Here is an 18,678-nt window from a genome sequence, read left to right as displayed (position 1 = left end):
TTTAAATTGATTTGTGACATAAACTGAATGAACAAATTCAAGAAAAGGCACAGGCTTTGAAATGGGTTCACAAAGCTACATCGTATTTTATAAGGAGCGCAGTTGAAAATGAAATGGATGATACATTTCATATCCAAGAAGCCACGTCAAAACAGATACTTTAGCCTGGAGGTAGGAGGTAGGAGCAAAAACTTTGTCTGCTGTTTTGAAGAGGAAGATGTGATAAACAAGGAGGTTTTTTTTTTTTTTTTTAAAGGTTTTTCTGAAAATAGCCGCCTGCTGCAGCTGGAAATGAGACTGACAAAGGTTCATCACTACAAGCGCAGAGAGTCATTTAAGACATTGCATACATAAAAGTATTGATTTGTGTCGCAGTAAAATGACAGAAAATTGTGTGAAAGGCTCATCTGGAATTTCTAGAGCACAGGGTAATGTCTTTAAATGACTTTTTTTGTTTTCTTTCTACACATAATGGGCCTGCTGAAGCATTTCACTGCCTTCCCAACACAAGCCCTCAGGGGAATTAAACTTCTCAAAGAAATTCTACGAGCGATCTGACCACGCTGAATAGAGCGACACCATCGGTATGCAGCACAACGCCGGCTAGTCCTCCTGCGTTCAGTCATCTTGTCCCATTTTTCCTTGATTCTTCTCTGGATTTTTGTCAGTTCGCCGCCTTTCACACTCTGTCATAGTGGCTTATGTGGGGATGTATCTGTGTTCTCTCTTTGAGCCGGGGATAGAAATCACTCCCCCCCACCTCACCCCCCACCCCCATCCCCTGTATCACTAAGGCATCAGCCTTCCCGAAACGCAGCGGTCTCTCTTTTCACGCGTGATTTTGTTCAACGTCTGGACGCGCGCAAAAGCTGCATACCAACGCATGGGAGCGAACAGAGCAACAACCCAGATTCGTCCTCACACTGAACAACCCTGGACCGACCCTGCGAGTCATAAATCGTGCAGGTGGAGCGGTGCAGGAGAAGGGAGGTGAGCAGAGGGGAGGGCCAGGGTCAGCGTGTTTCCTCCAGAGGCCAGAAGGTGAACTGCAGAGCTCTCCCTCTTGGACCCTTCATCATCCCTCTGACACAAACAGATTACACTGGCCACACAGCTTCAGCCCCCCCCCCCTCTTGAACTACACCTTTCCTCCCCTCCTCTTGCTTTTTCTTTGCTCTCCATACTCCCTAACCTGATCTTCTTCTGCTCCCTCTTCCGCTCTCCTTGTTTAGCTCCTCTCGTCCTTTCGCCTACTTCGTGTTGAGCGCACCCTGGCTCTTGCCCTGTATCTTGCGAGTGTTTATCAAATAAGCAACCTTTGAATCTTTGGCCTCTTTTTCTCTCTGCTCAACCCATTTTTTTTTTTTTTTATCCCGCCCTCCGTGGCTTTCTGTCGTGCCATATCTCCTCCTGTCACCTGGCATTATGCGGGAGCAACGTCTCAACCCACGGCCCCGTCTGGAGTCGACTTAGGCCTGAAATGCGACACTTTCTCCCTGTTGTAGCGCTGTCCACGCATTCTTCCCCCTTTCTCTTCACTTTCCCATCCATTCCTCCCCTAAACCTGTCCCTGATCTTAGAGCTCATAAATCCTGCACAAGGACATGACGAGGCAGCCAGGACTCTCTCTCAATACTGATTCCTCTACCTCTGTCCCTGGATATTATTCTTTCTTTTCGCCTACTTTGGTTCCATTGCCTTCACCCCAAATCCTCTTCCTCCCTTCCATTATTCCCCTCCTTTTATGACAGCCTCAGTGTGCATTCCCAGAATCTAGTGTCTTGCCTACATGCAAGCAGGATCTAAATAGCTCCCAATCTATCATTAACAATAAATACGGTGCCCCACTGACTTATTCATCCTCACACAAGCACAACAATGAAGAAAGATTGCTGTTATTGCTTGGCATTGGTGAAAGGATTTACACCAGTTTATGTGTTGTTTAAGGGTATTTCACCATGTTTATTGAAAAGGCAGTAGATTAGTCCACATTCTCCTTGTCAGAGCCTGGATTTCCTGCTGTTGTGGATAAAGCTGTGCGCTGCGTTAGGGGAATTTACAGCCCCTCCGTATAGCCAATGGATACTCGCAAGACATCAAAAGATTTACCGTCTCTCCCTGGGTGAACCTGGCACTCTGATACTCATGTTTAGAAGCTGGCAGACACACCGGTGGAGGAGTAATTGAGATAAATCTCAACTCCTGAGGGAGACGGACATTTGGCTAAAGTTGGGACTGGATTTTATCATCAAAGCAAAGTGAATTAGACGGAGCTGCACTGACCTTGGAAAAACAGAGCGAGAGGAGCAGAGTAAAGCAGAGGGTGATACAGTGAAGCTATTCACATTCAACTCAGATTTGAGAAGAAAACACAGCCAAAGAAAACAGTACAGACAGTGCCAAAAGAAGTGGGAGAAAGAAAAAAGGGTGTGATAAGACAAGGGGGCATGATGAGGAATTGCCTCAATTAACTATTACAGGCCAATCACTCTCAATCAAAGAATCGCTTTGTTCTGTGTCCTTGTCAAAAGAATATCAGTTATAACAGCCCCCCCGTGGCCCTGCAATACAATCCCATCTGATTAATGTGCTGAAGAGGGGTCTTAGAGAACATCAGTGTTGATTACAGCTATCTGCAGAGAAGAAGCCACCAGGGGCTTTGCAAGCAGAGTGCAGGAGAGAGGTGAGGGAAGGTGTAAAGTGAGAATAAAATCAACTGCAGAAGACTAATTATAACTTTATTTGTAGATTGTGTGTCTTCTTTAGCAGCAATAGTAGACAGCCCAGTCGGCTCCAGGAGCATTAGGAGATGATGTGCGTATGTATGTATGTGTGTGTGTCTGTTTGTGCAAAAACCAGCTAACACCTGAGCCCTCAAGATCGCAGGAAGTCAGCCTGCTGCTATTGTTCAGATTTCCCTTCGACAGTATTTTCACCTTTCAAACGTTGACAGCAAAGCTGACAAAAGGGGGCTGACGGTACAGGAGAAAAGCGAGACGGATTGTAAAACCGTACAGAGAACAAACACACCGTTGTCTATCAGCTGGTGAGACAACCATCTCAGTAAAAACATGCACATATTGCACATGTATGAAAGTTCCATATTTAAAGTTCCATATATAAAGAAAAACTTTGATACGCCCACACAGCCACTGCACATATGTACACACACTTACATGCGCACACTTACACTTACACACGCACGCACGCACACACACACACACACACACACACACACACACACACACACACACACACACACACACACACACACACACACACACACACACACACACACACACACACACACACACACACACACACACACTGGCAGCAGCCTGAGGTGCAAGTCATTCAAACTGCCCTCCCATATCCCCAGGCTCAGTGGGTGTTAATGATATGGACTGACATATTATTACAGGATCTAAATGATGGTAGCTGGAGCTGATTATGGCCCATGGCATTTCTGTACAAAGCACATGAGTAGGTGAGTGACAAGTGGATGTAGACAGACGGACAGTTTTACCTGTAGGACCGGCTTTAGTGAAGCTCTCTGGCCATAAATAGTCAACTGCATTAGCTGGGGACAGCCCGCAGGGCTCACTAACTGCTCCACTCCAATTGGAAGTGAAGCTGAATAACACACTGTTTCAAGAGTCTTTACCTGGTCTTGTGGTATTCCGTTCACTTTCATCCTCTCTCCTTGAGAAACGCACAATGCCGTTTGCATGTGAACGCTGGGAATTGCATGCGAGTGCGTGTTCCCATCCTGACGCCCTGTTGCGGGCTGCAGAGGGCGCGTGTGCATGCAAGCAAGCAATGGAGTAGCTCGGCGAAAGGATAAGGCATGGCAGTTAATCACATTGTGCGCATATGCAAATATAGAGTGGATAAATCAGAGTGTCTGCAGATGAGAAATTCACACTCCCACACACACGCACACACAACTTTCTGAAGACACTGAGGTCAGCCATGTGCGCTTGAAAGGAGGGAAAATAAACCTGCTCACTCAATCTCGCTGCAGCGAAGTGACGCAGTGCACGCTCGAGTGTGAGCGCCAGCGTGTGCATATGACTGAACCTTCGATTCTGCACGGCTCCTAACAGACGTCACATTACATGTGTTTCGTTAAGGCTACAATTCATCACACACCACAGTTCAGGTCCCTGTGACGGTGCACATCTATGAACCGCAGTGCTGTTCCCACTCGTGCTTATTTTTCCAAACATTTATCATCAATCAATACAAAATAGCACAGGCGTGTGTTTCTGGTAGATCTTTGGTAAGCAGAAATAATTCATGCTTCTTGTAATTAATTATTCATGAAAACCCCACAGAACAGACAGTGACTTAGTAATTAAGTCTGATTCAGACACTGTGGCTCATCTAATTATCAACCACTAAAAGTTTGTTAACATATTAACCCGCATTAATTAATTATTGATACTTGTCTTTTTTTCTTCAGCTGGTATAGCTCTCAACTACACATATATGGCTCGGCGAAACATAGCAAAGCACACTTACAACTGCAAGGATATTCCTTTTTGCAATAGTTGCATGCAAATTTTGGTGCGAACAAAAATTTTTTTTTTTTCTTCTTTCAAAAAATGTGCGATTTGGCAGTAATTGGCTTGTTTGATAGCGAGAGAGAGATCCAAAGCAATCACAGAGGCTGCAGACAAACTCAATTATAAAAGCAATTGAAATGCTTTGGACTAGAAAGCTCCATGAAAGGCTGAGGGGTTTGGATCAGTGCGGAGCGTCTGCAGATTATGTCGCACTGTTTAGAACATCAAACAAACACAAGGAGGCCTATCAATAGAGGCTCTTTTTTACCAAAGACGCCATCGCTGGAACAAACCAGCAATACTCTGCAGTGGCAAAAAGAGGAATCGGGATCAGATGGTAGAAAAGAAATGTTTTCAAGCATATAAAGGCACACACAACTATAGAGTGCAAATTTGTACAAGCAAAGTTAGTAAAATAAGATATATGGATTATCAAACAATCTGCACTGTATCTTTTTTAAATATCTATATTACCTCCTAATCCTTTAACTTTTTAAAACTGGCTTCTTATTTGTTTTATCTTGTATGATTAGGATGTCAAAGACAGTCGGCCAGTGGGGTAAAGTCGGCTAGTGGCCGAGTTGAATTCCAACCTCAATTTGGGATGATTGAGCGTATAAAAAAAGAGCATCCACTGTAATAAAATGTTTTTGTCCAAAATCAACTCTAGTAACTCTAGTATAGTATAGTCTTCTATTTATTAGTTTGTTCAAATGCTGTAATTTCCGGACTATAAGCTGCTACTTTTTTCGGTGGCTTACATAACGACGCAGCTAATTTATGGATTTTAACAGGTTAACAGGCTTCATGCCGCCAGTAGATACATGCTGTTTGTAGTGCCTTTGCTTCTTGAAAACTTGCCCTAAGAGGGATATTTTTGCTCTTCGTGACCTCGTCTTGTGCTGCTTTCCGTGGTCCAGAACTCCAGCAGCTGACTGCACTGAGTGATGTGTTCAGGTGCGTCACGTAACCCCACCTCGGTGGCTGAGAAATCTTCCTCCTCAGAATCACAATCAGCAAATAACCAATATAATACTTTTTGACGAGAGATAATACCCTATGTGATTGTGCATCATTGTGTATCTCAATCTCTCTCTCTCTGCAGCTTCTGTGCTGGCTATATATATATGCAATTTTTTCAGGACTTAGCAGTTGCAGCTTCTAATTAGGTGTGCTCAATAGTCTAGAAATTACTGTACATTCAGCCTCAGAGTGAGAATATCACAGTTTGTGATCTGGACCGGCCTTTCAGTGTGGAGTTTACATTTTCTCCCTGCGCATGTGTTAGTGTAAAATGTAACTTGTTATATTTCCACATCAGATATGGACAAAACCTGTCAATCAAAGGTCATGAAAGGAAGGGATCATTATAACCACCTCTGAACCTCTAATTGTAAATAATCTGTAAATACTACAGTAGTAATCCTCCCAAAATATGAGTTCTTTATTTTGCCCTCTCTGGGTTAGGGTGGTACCTCTCGAAAAGGTTTCTTAAACTCACAAATCGTTTGTTTCACAGCCTTTTTCAGACTTTGGCTGCACAGTCCCCAAAAGAACTGCGTGAGTGCTTCTTTGGATGGAGTCCTGACAAATACACTTGTGGAGAGCAGCAGGTGGCGATGGCGCCCAGGTGTAAACAATTACTGGCTGTGTTTTCCCACCCTGGAAACAGCGGCTGACCCCCTCGCTCTCACACAGGGCAGGCTCGGCAGATCTGCCAGGGTCGGAGTTACGTCTGCCACTGTCGCTCTGCTTGTTCATCTTTCCTGTCAGCGCGTTTGAAAGAATCAAGGTGGAGAAAACTCTGAGCGGACACAAGTGGACTATCTCTCCCCTCATCAGAGCTGCTTCCAAACCCCGTGACCGCAACAAATGCTTCCATCTGTATGTGTGCTGGGCATTCACCTCCAGTAAATGCAATTTATTCCTCCACAGTGGCAAAGCTCCTCTCCTCTTGTCAGTTTGCCAGGCTCCCGGTGGGCCTTGACAGGCCGGCTGCCAGCAGCGGCCATCCCGGCCACTTAAAGACCAGCGCGTGTCACATTTCCCATGATCACGCAGACGCTGTCAACCTGACGTAGCTTTAACAAGGTGTCCATAACTAACTGTCGGTCCCTTCTCGATGGGAACCAGAGTCGGTCCGGGGACCTGCGGGCCGTCAATCAAAAACAAGCATGCACAAGCCCACTGGTCACACACATACAGTTACGGAGCACCTTTGGCGTGCAGGCTCAGCCTTTGGCCTTGAGCCTGCATGTGTTATTGACTCAGGGCTTCATTACACACACAGTGAGCTTCAGTAATCTCTCTGAAGCTACTCTACACACTCCAAGTACAAACAAGGTAGCTGTCAGTCTGTGTCGTGTTCTACCTGATACATGATGGGAACAGCAGGCATTTTACAGGTAGTCTTATTTTTAAGTCCTCGAGAAATCTGCCTCCTCCTCCAAGCCGACCAGTTAAACTTTGTTTGGTATTTATCGAATCTTGACGACGAACAGTGTTTCCTCTCGGAATATTCATGAGTCTTCTTCTGACCCCTGGTTATCAGGGCGAAGGCTCCAGGGAATGGATTTTTTTTTGTCAATGTAGCCCTGGACACGATTTACTGGTGGACAATGAAGTTCCCGCAACGTGAAGCTTGTCTCAGCTGCTCAGAACTGCAATCCATCAGAGCAAATTTCAACTCCTACTTTGGTGATTTTTATGATTTTTTGGCTCACACAAAATAGGACACACAGGATGTTGACTTTCAACTAAAGCAGCTGTGAGACAAACACAAAAACAAGACAACTTTTTTTTTACATTAACTTGAGAAATAGATTAAATCTGATTAACAACAAATGTGGACATTTAGAATTTTTTTCTCCAACTGAAAACATAACCAGAATATAGTGAAATGGGCTTGTCCGTTTCAATGGGAGTGCTTATGTGGTATTTTGAATGAAGAAGGTATAGAAAATGAATGTAATGATTGGTTGATAGTTTGTAGGGGGCTGCTACAATGGCTGAGAATGGATGTGGATGTTTTCATGTTCTTCCTGTGCATGCGTGTATCAGTTCTCTTGTTTCCTCCCTCAGGCTAATCCCTGTGGATATGAGTGTTTGTCGGTCTCTATGATAGACTCGTGACCTTTCTATGGTGCAGCCTGTCTTTGCTCATAGATAGTGCATACAAAAGAAGAGGTTGAATCAAGACATGAAACATATAAAAAAACATTACACAAAATGTATTCAAAAAGTAAAGATAAATCAAATACACAAACAGACCACTATAAAAATATGTGTTAAGTGATCTTCACGAGAACACACAGTTCTACTTGACTGTTGAGCTGGAGTAAACAGCCATGATTTGAGCTTTTGTTTAAATGAAATTGATGAATTTTGCTACACAGGTAGGGCGGTAAGGAGCAGAGAAGGCGACTTTAGCTTGCTTGGTTTTGATCCAGGAGACTCTGACTAAACCTGTTCCAGATGATCTGAGTGCTTCTTTAGAGTAAATGTAAATTATGTATATAGATCCGAGACCATTTAGTGTATTGGAGACGAGTAGTAATATTTCTAGGTGTGTTCTTCAGAGTGCAGAAAGCCAATGCAGCGACTGAGAACTGGTATGATGTGTTGCCCTCATATGGTTTTGGTCAGGACTCCTGCAGCAGAGTTTCGGATAAAATACATCTTGATTCAGACCCATAATAACACGATTCAAATAACCTGTTTAAAAGGTAGGCTGATTTGTTTATTTGTGACTATTGAAATTTAGATCTCAGTCCAAAACTAAGTAGCATGATTCTGCTCATTAATGATGTGACAGATTGCAGCTTAAGGCTGAACTCTGGGGTGCACATTTGTTCGTTGAGGCATTATCCCGATTATGATGTCATGGATCAGAAACTTTTCATATAAGTCATTTGTACGGCACTAACAAAGATCACATTTAGTCTTTCTTTCCACTAAATAAAGATTTTCTCTTTATCATGGCGCCTGTATGTAGGTAGGATCCATCAGGCAGCAAGTGAACAGTTTGTCCTCTGAGCTGAAGCAGGAAAATTAAAAGACAGTCTAAGTTTGACAAGGCCAAAATATGACGGCTGAAACTAGTGGGATGTCTGAGGTCTGCAGTGGTCAGAATCTATCAAAAGTGGAGAATTGCAGCAAGGTCTTTGGCAGCTGAGGTTCAGAGATGCTCGTTGCTAGTCTCGTCGGGTCCGTGTGGTCTGATCCAACAGATGAGAGACTGTAGCTTAAAGTGCTACATGAGTTCATTATGGTTTGAGAGAAAGCTGTAGTGATACATAATGCACCGCAGTTCAGTGCATATACAGGCCTACACATTAGGTCATAATGTTAAGGTTGATTGAAAAAACTATGACTTGAATTCAGCTTTGTATCCGTACCAACATGTGTTACAGCGTTCTAATGAGCAATATTTCATGACATACTTTCATCTTAAAGAGGAACATCACAACATTTGTCAACCTCATAGTGTCGATTACAGTATTACACAATATTGCACTATATGTACAGCCTGTGCTCAAGACTGCAGGACCATGTGTCAGCTGGGAATTTTCAAAGAAAACATGAGCAATGAAGTGAAAGCACATGTATTATTTACGAAAACTTGCCTTCTAATGTTGTCACAGTGCAATCCACTTGAATGGGCCTGTCAGTGTTTTATAGTGGTGAATGAATAGTTCCACGATTCTTCCAGTTCTGTCAGAAACATACACTGCAGACTATTTGGCCCTGACAAAGTCAGCAATAAATATACAAACATGACATGGGCCATATCTCTGCAATTCTTTCTTCAGTCGAATAAAAAAATGTTCACTGCCCGAGCCAGTCTTGATGTACCTGTGTGCTTTTGCGCGATGCTGTTTCTCTCACCCTCAGGATTTGCCACTGGTAGCTTCAGTTTTTGCATTAGTTTGGGTAGAAATGAGCGTCTGGCAGAAGTTTCATATTGTGGCTGCTCAGCGATGCATGCCTGTTCCGCAAACCTCGGCCATCCTTCTAATTGCCACGAACGCGGCGGTGAGAAAAACAAGCTGTGGAAGAAATAGCACGACCCAATGGCGTCATTCTCTATTTTGCATTATCATAGAGTATGCTGCTGTTTGCCTTGCTGCGTGATTAATTCATGTGTGTATCATTAATGCAAGAATGTCCAGGGGCAAAGACAAAAGCTCGGTCAATGTGAAATGAAACACAGAGTGGGCTGTTAAAAATTGCGCACACATATGCGCACCCTCAAACACCGGCTGAATCTTGGAGCTAAAAACGCAACGTGACTTATCAGATGCCCTTGTTTTGCGAAGTAGTGCTCTGTTTAAACCAACAGTAACAATGATAGTTGACCCTCTGAGAGGGAAGGCAGCCACAGGGCCAGTTTAATATGCAGATGAGGTGAGGGACTGCTGCAGGATTTAGACACAAAACACCAAGCTTGCTCTCTCTCTTTCTCTCTCTCTCTCTCTCTCCTCATCCATTTCATTCACTCTGTTGTTCCCATTTTTTTCTCTGTTTTCTATTTTTCACTATTAATGTCACATTATTTTTATTCTCGGCTGTGCTCTCTTTCTGTCCCAGTCCAGAGCTCAATTTTTTTTTTTTTTTTTTGCTCTATCAATTTTACACCCTACCTCCCCTGCTCTCTCTATTTTGTGAGGTGCAACAATCACTCTGTACTAAATGCTATGGGAGCCAGAGGTAGAATAACAATGGCATATTTAATCCAAAGTTATAACATAGAGCAGCTGGCACAGAGACTACACAGCCCGGAGAGATCACGGAACTTCCCTCCCGCAGCTAGCGATTAGTGTTTCAGGAGGAAGTGAAATGCAGGATGGAGTGATTGGAGAGGTGCAGTTAAAGGATAGCACCGTGCAGAAGAATCCACTACCTCGGGGTGAACGGACAACGCGTCCAAAGACAACTCGTCTACTATTCTTTTCAGCATTATTGATTTGAAACATTGGATTTCAAAGTATATTTGACACATTTGGAAGGATGATTAAGTATATTTGACACAAAAACATAAGCAGTGGCTGATTTGGCTGTGACCGAAGTGGGCAGCTGCCCAGAGCGCAAACTCAACAGGGGCGCACCGTGCACCGGCTCAGATACGTTCTGCAGAAATATGGTTTTCAGAAATGTATTTCTGAAAACAAATAGGCTGTGCAGTTAAAAAAGTTAAAACGCCGCTTCGTAGCTGACAGTTTCGAGTGATGCGCTCATGTGCATCATGTAAGCCCGCCGGGGGGGGGGGGTCATGTACCCAAAGAAAACCATTCTTCGCAAGAAACAAAGCCATATGATGCTATACTAAATATATAAGGACATATACTCGATATATGAAACATATAGAAAATATCAATTAGAAATCACATGTAAAAGTACATTGTACAGGATTTATTTTCTTCCCAAAAATTCTAAAATCTTATCCGTGGATGAGTTGTCCGGGGTTGCAATTTTGGGACGAGTTGTCCGTGGACGAGTTGTCGTACAATCCTACCTCAGTCGGAGCAGGGGACCGGTGTGTGCTGAGTTAATGCTTCGAGTATGGGCTTCACTGACAGAAAGCAAAAGCTTGACTCACACTGATTGGACAAAGCGAAATTCTCCTATGCACACAGCTGTGGCTTTCAGCCGTTTCTGTAAATGAAACCAGAACCCGATGTGTGAGGATATTCATTCACCTAAGCAGCTTATACACCAACCATGAGCCAAGACAAGATACAGTACAGCGTGACGCCTTCATGTCTGGACCGAGGACAGTCACTGAGCAGTGACAGGCCAAGTGAAGCTCATTTACCCCCTGGCTGTAACCCCGTTTTATTTTTTCCCCCAAACATGCTAATAGCTGAACTGGTTCAAACCCCATGGCGTCCTGCGGCAAGTCAGTCCCGCTATCTCAGCACCGATGGCGTGCCTCGCAGCAGTGGAGGCTGGGTGAGACAGGGACAAATGTGTTGTGTCTGTCTGTGGAGAAGAGAGAGGAAGAGAGACCCAAAAGAAAGCAGAAAAGAAAAGTAGTAGGGGAGAGAGAGAGAGAGAGAGAGAGAGAGAGAGAGAGAGAGAGAGAGAGAGGCAGGCCGACGGGGAAAAGAGGGCGGAATGTGAAGGCAGCATGTCGGCCTGTGATAAGGGCATTAGTCTGCCCCCTGTGGGTCACGGGCAACGACTGACACTGCAAGCAGCTCAAAACCTCTGTGTGCAAACGCATAAATGCACACACCTCTCTCTGTGGATGCCAGCTTTACTGTCTGGAACTCAGTGGACAAATGACAGATAAGACCAGCGCAGGGCAACAACCAATAACTCAAGTCTCAATCAGCAGCAGAGTAGCGCTTGGCTCCCCCGTCCAAACCAACACGTTATTCTTTACATAGAATTATTCCACAAATAATGTGCATTGTTTAAAAAAAAAAAAAAAAAAAGTTCCCCTTCATGTTGTGATGGTGTGGATAGGAGTCTGGAGATGTGAGCCAAGGCTGTGGGCTCCTAAGGGACCGACGCCTCTTTCATGTCAGACATGAGATCCATCCTAAATGGAGCAAGGCCCTTTTATTTACCGAGCTAATTGCATGCAATAGCACATGTGGCGCCAACTCTAAACAATGCCCCAGATCTTGTATTCATAAGTGAGTGTTTGAAGGACACAGGATAATCCCTGCAGCTTACACTATGGGGAGAGCAAAAAACTTGGGCAACAGCGCTGTAACATTCGAGGCTAAATCAGAATTATGGATTACTATTTAGCAGCTCTTTGCCACGCTGTAACAATATTATGTGTCGCAGCAGGCCGCACCGGGGCTAAGTCAACATCGGGGCACAGGGGTGATTCATCGATGGGATGGGGGGGAGGAGGATATGGCATGATGTGGGAGGGGGTGAGTAAAAGAGATGGAAGAAGCGATGAAAAAGAGAGGGAAGGCTCTAATTTGGAGCGAGGGGCTCGCCAGAGGACACAAGACAAGATCAATGCTGGAGAATCACAGAGGCACGACTTCAAAAAAGGAGGACAGATATTTCTCTGTGAAGTCTACCACTCATTACCATTGGTAAGAGGGTGCTGAGCGGAGGAGGGGGAGGAGTGTGGGCTGTGGCAGACAGATGACAGGGAACCAGGGGGCTCCAGGCAGAAATCTCCAGAGCCTTTATAAGAGCTGGTTAGTCGGAGCACATTAGCCACAGAAGAGAGTTTCTGAACCGCAGCGAGTCAAAGAGTATAAAATACCTTCCTGTGAGTGAAAGGGAGGAGTCTTGGGACAGAATATTCTATTACTGTATAAAGGCAGCGGTACAGCAGATCCAGAGGTGTGAGGGGCACGTATAGTGAGAGTAAAAATCCTCAGATCAGGTGTCAAATTATAGCAAGAATCATCTCCAATCTCTTCCTCTTATCTTCTTCTTGTTTCCTTTTCATCATCTTTTCTCGCCATATCTGGGTAAACTTAGAAGACACAGGAAATGAAAATCAAATTCCTGCTATCGTATTTGAAGCCACTCCATATTTAGAAGCAGTGACATTTGAAGAATGGAGACACTTTGAGCGCCACGTTTGCTTATTGGGGCCTACATCGCCCCGCTGATGTCTGCCTCCAATGTCAGGCGGTGTTGCGTATGGGTGCCTGAGTGTGACTGACAGGACGGGTCGTGGAGGACCGTGGGCGTAGCCGTGAGTGACAGGCCTGTGGCTAAATCTCCCGTGTGAACTGGGGACTAAGAGGTGGCGAGGTGAGTGGGCGGACTGGTGAGGGCAGTAAACAGATGATTTCCTCTCTCTGGCAGCGCGTATTTTCTGTGCAAATGCCGCCCACGCAAAACCAATCCTGGCTTGTTATGGGTTTCCCAGACTACAGTGCAAGATGGCACCCATATAATAGTCTGATTCCACAGGGACTGGACATGGCGACAAAAAATACCTGGGAAAATCTTTGCTTCTTTTTATCTTTTGCGGGGAGACATGCTGGAGCACTGATGATGACTCGCTGGAAAATTGTACAAGTTATGTAGTGGATGGATCGACCTGAAGCAATGGACATTTAAAGAGCAGGTGTGGTGAAAGGCTTTGCTCAAGAATACAACCTGGTGAATTGTGAGACTTTGTTGGGCTAAAACCTACAACCTTTTGGCTGGAGTCAAGCTGGTTTCGAACGCACCCTTAAAAAAAATTTAAAAATGCATATTCTTTGCATAATACTCAAATGACTTGGACAGCTAGATTTATTTTTGGTTCTGCGGCTGAAGAATTGTCAAAAGAAACACATGCGTGAGTGCTTCTATTTTGTTTTTTGGGATAAATTCAACTTTCAACATCTGATTATCTTAAAAACCAAACTAAACCTATGGTATTTTATTGATTACTTGTTTTGCATTGACCCATTCTATTTTGAGGTTGCAGTGAGCAGCTACGATATGGGAGCTGATGGCGGTCAAGGGTCTTGCTCAGGGAGCCACAGTGGTGACCTGTCCTCTGTGGGATCTGAGTCTGTGAACCTCCGATCCCATGTTTGCTTCTTTAGCTTCTCGGCCACCACCACCCCTATGTCCCTAATCTATAATACATATTACATTGATAATCCATTATCACTGTGTGTTTTTGGTGGTAAGGAGAAGGCCTGTTAAAATGTATATGTTGGTAAATTTTGCCTGTGATCCCAGGGTTCCACTGTCAAAGTTAATGAGACCGCCATAACCACCGATACATTGACAAAAAGCTCTATTCCTCTGCTTAGCATTTCCAGTTTCTATGCAATCGAAATATTTTGGGAATTATTGTCATGAGAGTTATATAAATTAAATCCTGTCAGCAATGATAGGACGAAAATATAATGACTAAAACATTCAAAAATAACAAAACGCAACCATAAGGACATCTCGAATATATCTTCACATCATACTGTAGTGATACAACAACTAAAACCAACTATCCAAGTTGTATCATACCACTTTGTACCAAAATATGGTGTAGTGAGTAACTATGTTTAGTTTCAATGTGAGCTGAATGGAGGAGTCAGCAGGTACAAACATTGTCAGAGGATAATATATACAAAAATAACACCAAAGATATACAGTAAATTGGAAAAACTCAGGACACGGCAGATCTAGCTGATTGTGTACCAGCCAGAGAATCAGCCCTGAGTTCCGCAGAATAGAATCTCCTCTCATGAGGACTGCATGTCGTTGAATAATTGTTTATTAATAATTTACACCTCATCCCACCCACGAGAGTGGTATGGCTTCTATAACATCAGTGCAATTTGGTATAAAAGCGAGGCAGTTGTACCAATGTAAAACTAAAATGATTAAAACACTGTGTCATTTTTGCTGACAAAATAAACTGTAAGGATATAATTGTTACATGTGCATCAGTTGCAAAGGCTCTAATTAGCACTTGCAGATGTCTATGGATCTGCTGTTGACAACATCTTTTTATTTTAAAATACAGAAAACCTCTAATTTAACTAGAAATAATAAAGCAGATGGGAGGTTAAGTTAGTGTCAATTAGCCTCCATATGTTTATGTGTGCTTGCGTACACAAGAGATACTCTCAGAGAGATTTAAGCTCGCAATACTTTTCTGTACAACATCAATGAAGGTCACAGATTTCATTGTACCAATTTAAACTAGTACAATGGCAACCATTGTTTCATAATATTGTAGGGTGGCAATGTAAAGAGTAAATATAGCGCAGCTAAAATAAATAGTGTATCTATCATCAGTCGGCTCATGATGATTTCAGTCTTTGAGACAATTGGCAAAAAAAAAGAATTGAACTTTTTATACAAACACTTTACAAGAGCAATGGGCTGAAAATTCCCAGCTTTCCTGTGGGTGACAATGCCTTATTGATGGCAGAAGTCAGAGGAGACCAGTACGACTTGTTCTGGCTAACAGACGAAGCAGAACAAAGGAATCAGAGATGTGGTACAATAGCCGGAGAGACGCATTGCTGGAATCCAGTCCTGTCAGATAATGAGTAAGAGGAGACCGATTAACCAATTCAAATCGACACTCCGGGCTTAATGTCTGAAATATACGTGCATTAATTCCAATAGCTTGAACTGGGTTGAAGCTTGGAGGGAATGAGAGCTGAATCTGCCGGCTTCTCTGCATTAGAAAAGCTTAATATGACAGGCATATTTTGGTTTAAGTTTAGTGCCTACAAGTGCCATTTCCCCCTGTAAGCCTGTGGAAGCCATGCTTACCCTATTAGTCGAGCTATTATTGTCATTTTAATACAAAGATCAAATTTCCCCCTATTGCATATGAACAAGATAAAAATTGTCCCGGTCTTGTGGCCAGTTATTAACCACTTTAAGTGACAATTTCTTCAAATTACAGAAACAGAATCCCCCCAGCCTGTGAAGTGTCCAATAGCTCCTGGGTTTGTGGAGTAAGAGAGCATTGAACTGTTGCCAGAGAGAAATGTGTGCCTGTTAAAGGGAGATCATTAAACATTTACCAAGGATAACTTATAAAAGACTTTAAAATACAAAGGATGAATTAAGTGGGGGTGGGTTTTTTTTTTTTGGGGGGGGGCATTAACAAACTAAGAGCACAAGTTAATAAATCTCTGAAATTACCATATAAAGCATTTCATTTTGGGTCAAGGCTTAAAGAATAACACATTTCCAAATACTACTATTGTTAATTGGATATCAGATGACAATATATACTTTCACACAAACTGAGAAGCGATGTGTCCACGTCTAATGGGTGTGTGGCTGTGTGTGTGTGTGTGTGTGTGTGTGTGTGTGTGTGTGTGTGTGTGTACCCTTGTTCGTTTACGTTAAGACTGGCAAGTCATAGCAGGAAATGAATGTACGTAAGTGAATGTAATGTCCTCAGAGAGAATCAGAGCAGAATGTGTCAGAGTGTGTAGGCTGGAGTTATATTTACTGTAAATGGAAAGTGAGAGGAAACACGATTTGATGAACCACTGACATACCTTTTCATGAATCCTGTAAATTAGACTTTGGGGACAAATCAATGCCATTGATGAGATGATGGACTTCGTTTCCAAGTGTCGAGGAGTCAAAGTGTCCTTGGGCAGGACACGGCGCTCCAAGTCACTCTCAGTGGCGGAAAAACACCTTGCTTAGCAGCTTCGTCTTCGCTGGTGTGTGTAAGTAGGGTAAATGTGATTGAAATAGTAAAGCGCTTTGAGACCACAAAGGTGAAAATGCACTATATAAGTGCAGACCATTTACCTTTTACCCTTTCAGAGCCACAACGCTGACAACACCAAGCCTTTTCTCTCTGCAAAGGTACTGTGACTTGTTTACAGCACGAAAAGCACAGGTGGAAATCACAACATTAGCGATGGCCTTATTCTATTGCAGTGCAGACCCTGAGAGTGAATCAACTCACCGAATACCAGGGACCCAATCTGGAACACCTGAATAGACTGTGGCAACATGATTGTAAGTTTTATTATCAGTCACACCTGTCCTTTTCTTACTGTGACCTGGCAAAGCTTCTACTGTGGACAAAAGGTCTCAAGGTACACCACCAACCTCTTTAAAAAAACCAAAAACACAACATTGCTTTTTATGTTACTTTTTTTGATACAAAGATGGGATTATTACCTTTTAAACCTTTGAGAAACAACCTCAATGACTGAAATTGGATAAATGAACATTGGAAATGGATCCCGTTGCCAAGTTAATTCAATGTATATTTTAAAATGCTGATGACAGGGTGGAGAAAAAGACCAAACCAGCATGACTGGATCAATCTACCCAAGCCAGCCAGGCAACTGGTGGGAATGTGACGGGGTGTTTTGGTGGCAATACACAGTTGGACCCTCGAACCAAATAAGCACCTCCTGAATGGCACAGGACATCTGAACATTTCAAGGCTTACAGTACATATACTATTCATATACATATGCTAATTGTGAGACCCAAAGCCTCAAACTATTGCCTCTGTTTAGTTAACAAGGCACCGTAATCATTACAACAGTGATACTGAAGTTGCGTTTGCCCTTCAGAAAATGTATTTACTTCATCAACACACATTTAATCAATAGGTTTAATCACAAGGGATGTGCACAATAATTATCCTTTGTCTGACAATACGGAGCGTTAGTTAACTGTGAGTGTTATCCAATCATTCTCTGTTGACGCACGGTCCGAAATGTTGAAAACCAGACAGTTTGAAAGCAATATGACCTGACACAAGGCCAAGAATGGAGTAGTTGTGCAAAGCAAAATCCCAGCCACGGCTAAATAACAGTTATAACACTTTGGTAAACTGTCTGAGACCTTCTTCTAAGGGTATGACAATAGTGTCGTTTAAAAAAAAAAAAAAAAGGTTTTATCAGCCTCCACATGGACCACCTCTTTTCAAATCCAGTACTTCCAGGAGAAAGATGTTCAAAGTGCTCAGTGTCTCAGACAGTTTCAAGGTTATCAAAGCGCCTTTTTGCAAAATCATAATAGAAGTTTCTATGTCCCACGACAGTCTGAATAGTGACACTTAACATAGTGCACTCTGCTGAGGACGAAGCGGCGGGATGCGGTAAAACACAAGCAGACGGCTCTAATTCAAATGCCGCTGCGATAAAATGCTTAAACACTTAAGGACTGACCTTCACAGAGCAGGCTTAAGCCTAGTCCTAGAGCAATGTGTAACAAGTTTTGCATAACTACTCAGCTCAAATCTATACATATTAGCCTGGAGGGATGATAAATGTGATTCATGCTCAAGGCAACAGTGTGTAGTCTCTGTGGCCTGACTGAGAGAGTGAGTTTTATCCTACCTCGAGGGTTGCTGAGAGCAGCCTCCGTGGCCTTCCTGCCCTCTCCGCAGTGGCTCTGGTCAAATGGCAGACACTGCTCCCCCGTGCCGGCTACCACCTCGAGGTTGCGAGATGGATCTTTGGGCTGCCCGAGGTTCCTCACCCGGTAGACCCTGCGGCTGCTGGTATCAGAAACGTAAAGCACCTCGCCCATCGGGTCCATGGCCAGGTAGTACTTATGGGCAGGGCTGGTGCTAGTAAGAAAAAAAACATACAGAATGAATTACAGGTCCAGAGGTATTTACTTTTCTACTTTCATATCTAAAGGTAATCCTACAAAATGAGTATATGTTTCCAAA

The 18,678-nt window shown here is 43.4% G+C and overlaps 1 protein-coding gene across 1 annotated transcript in view; it reads right to left on the bottom strand.

Annotated features, from left to right (window-relative positions):
- The window catches only part of tenm1 (teneurin transmembrane protein 1), a gene marked incomplete at both ends in the record, with an annotated part of 191,939 nt that overhangs the window by 35,364 nt on the left and 137,897 nt on the right, over positions 1–18,678 (bottom strand). The window contains one exon of the mRNA XM_080501719.1: positions 18,341–18,573. Within this exon, the coding sequence (XP_080357845.1) occupies positions 18,341–18,573 (233 nt within the window). The remainder of the gene's footprint in view (positions 1–18,340; positions 18,574–18,678) is intronic.

Source organism: Blennius ocellaris, assembly GCF_963422515.1.
Source record: "Blennius ocellaris genome assembly, chromosome: 9".
In the NCBI taxonomy this organism is placed as follows: Eukaryota; Metazoa; Chordata; class Actinopteri; order Blenniiformes; family Blenniidae; genus Blennius; species Blennius ocellaris.
The sequence above is the reverse complement of the archived record's forward strand: the minus strand, read 5'-3'. Positions and strand labels throughout refer to the sequence as shown.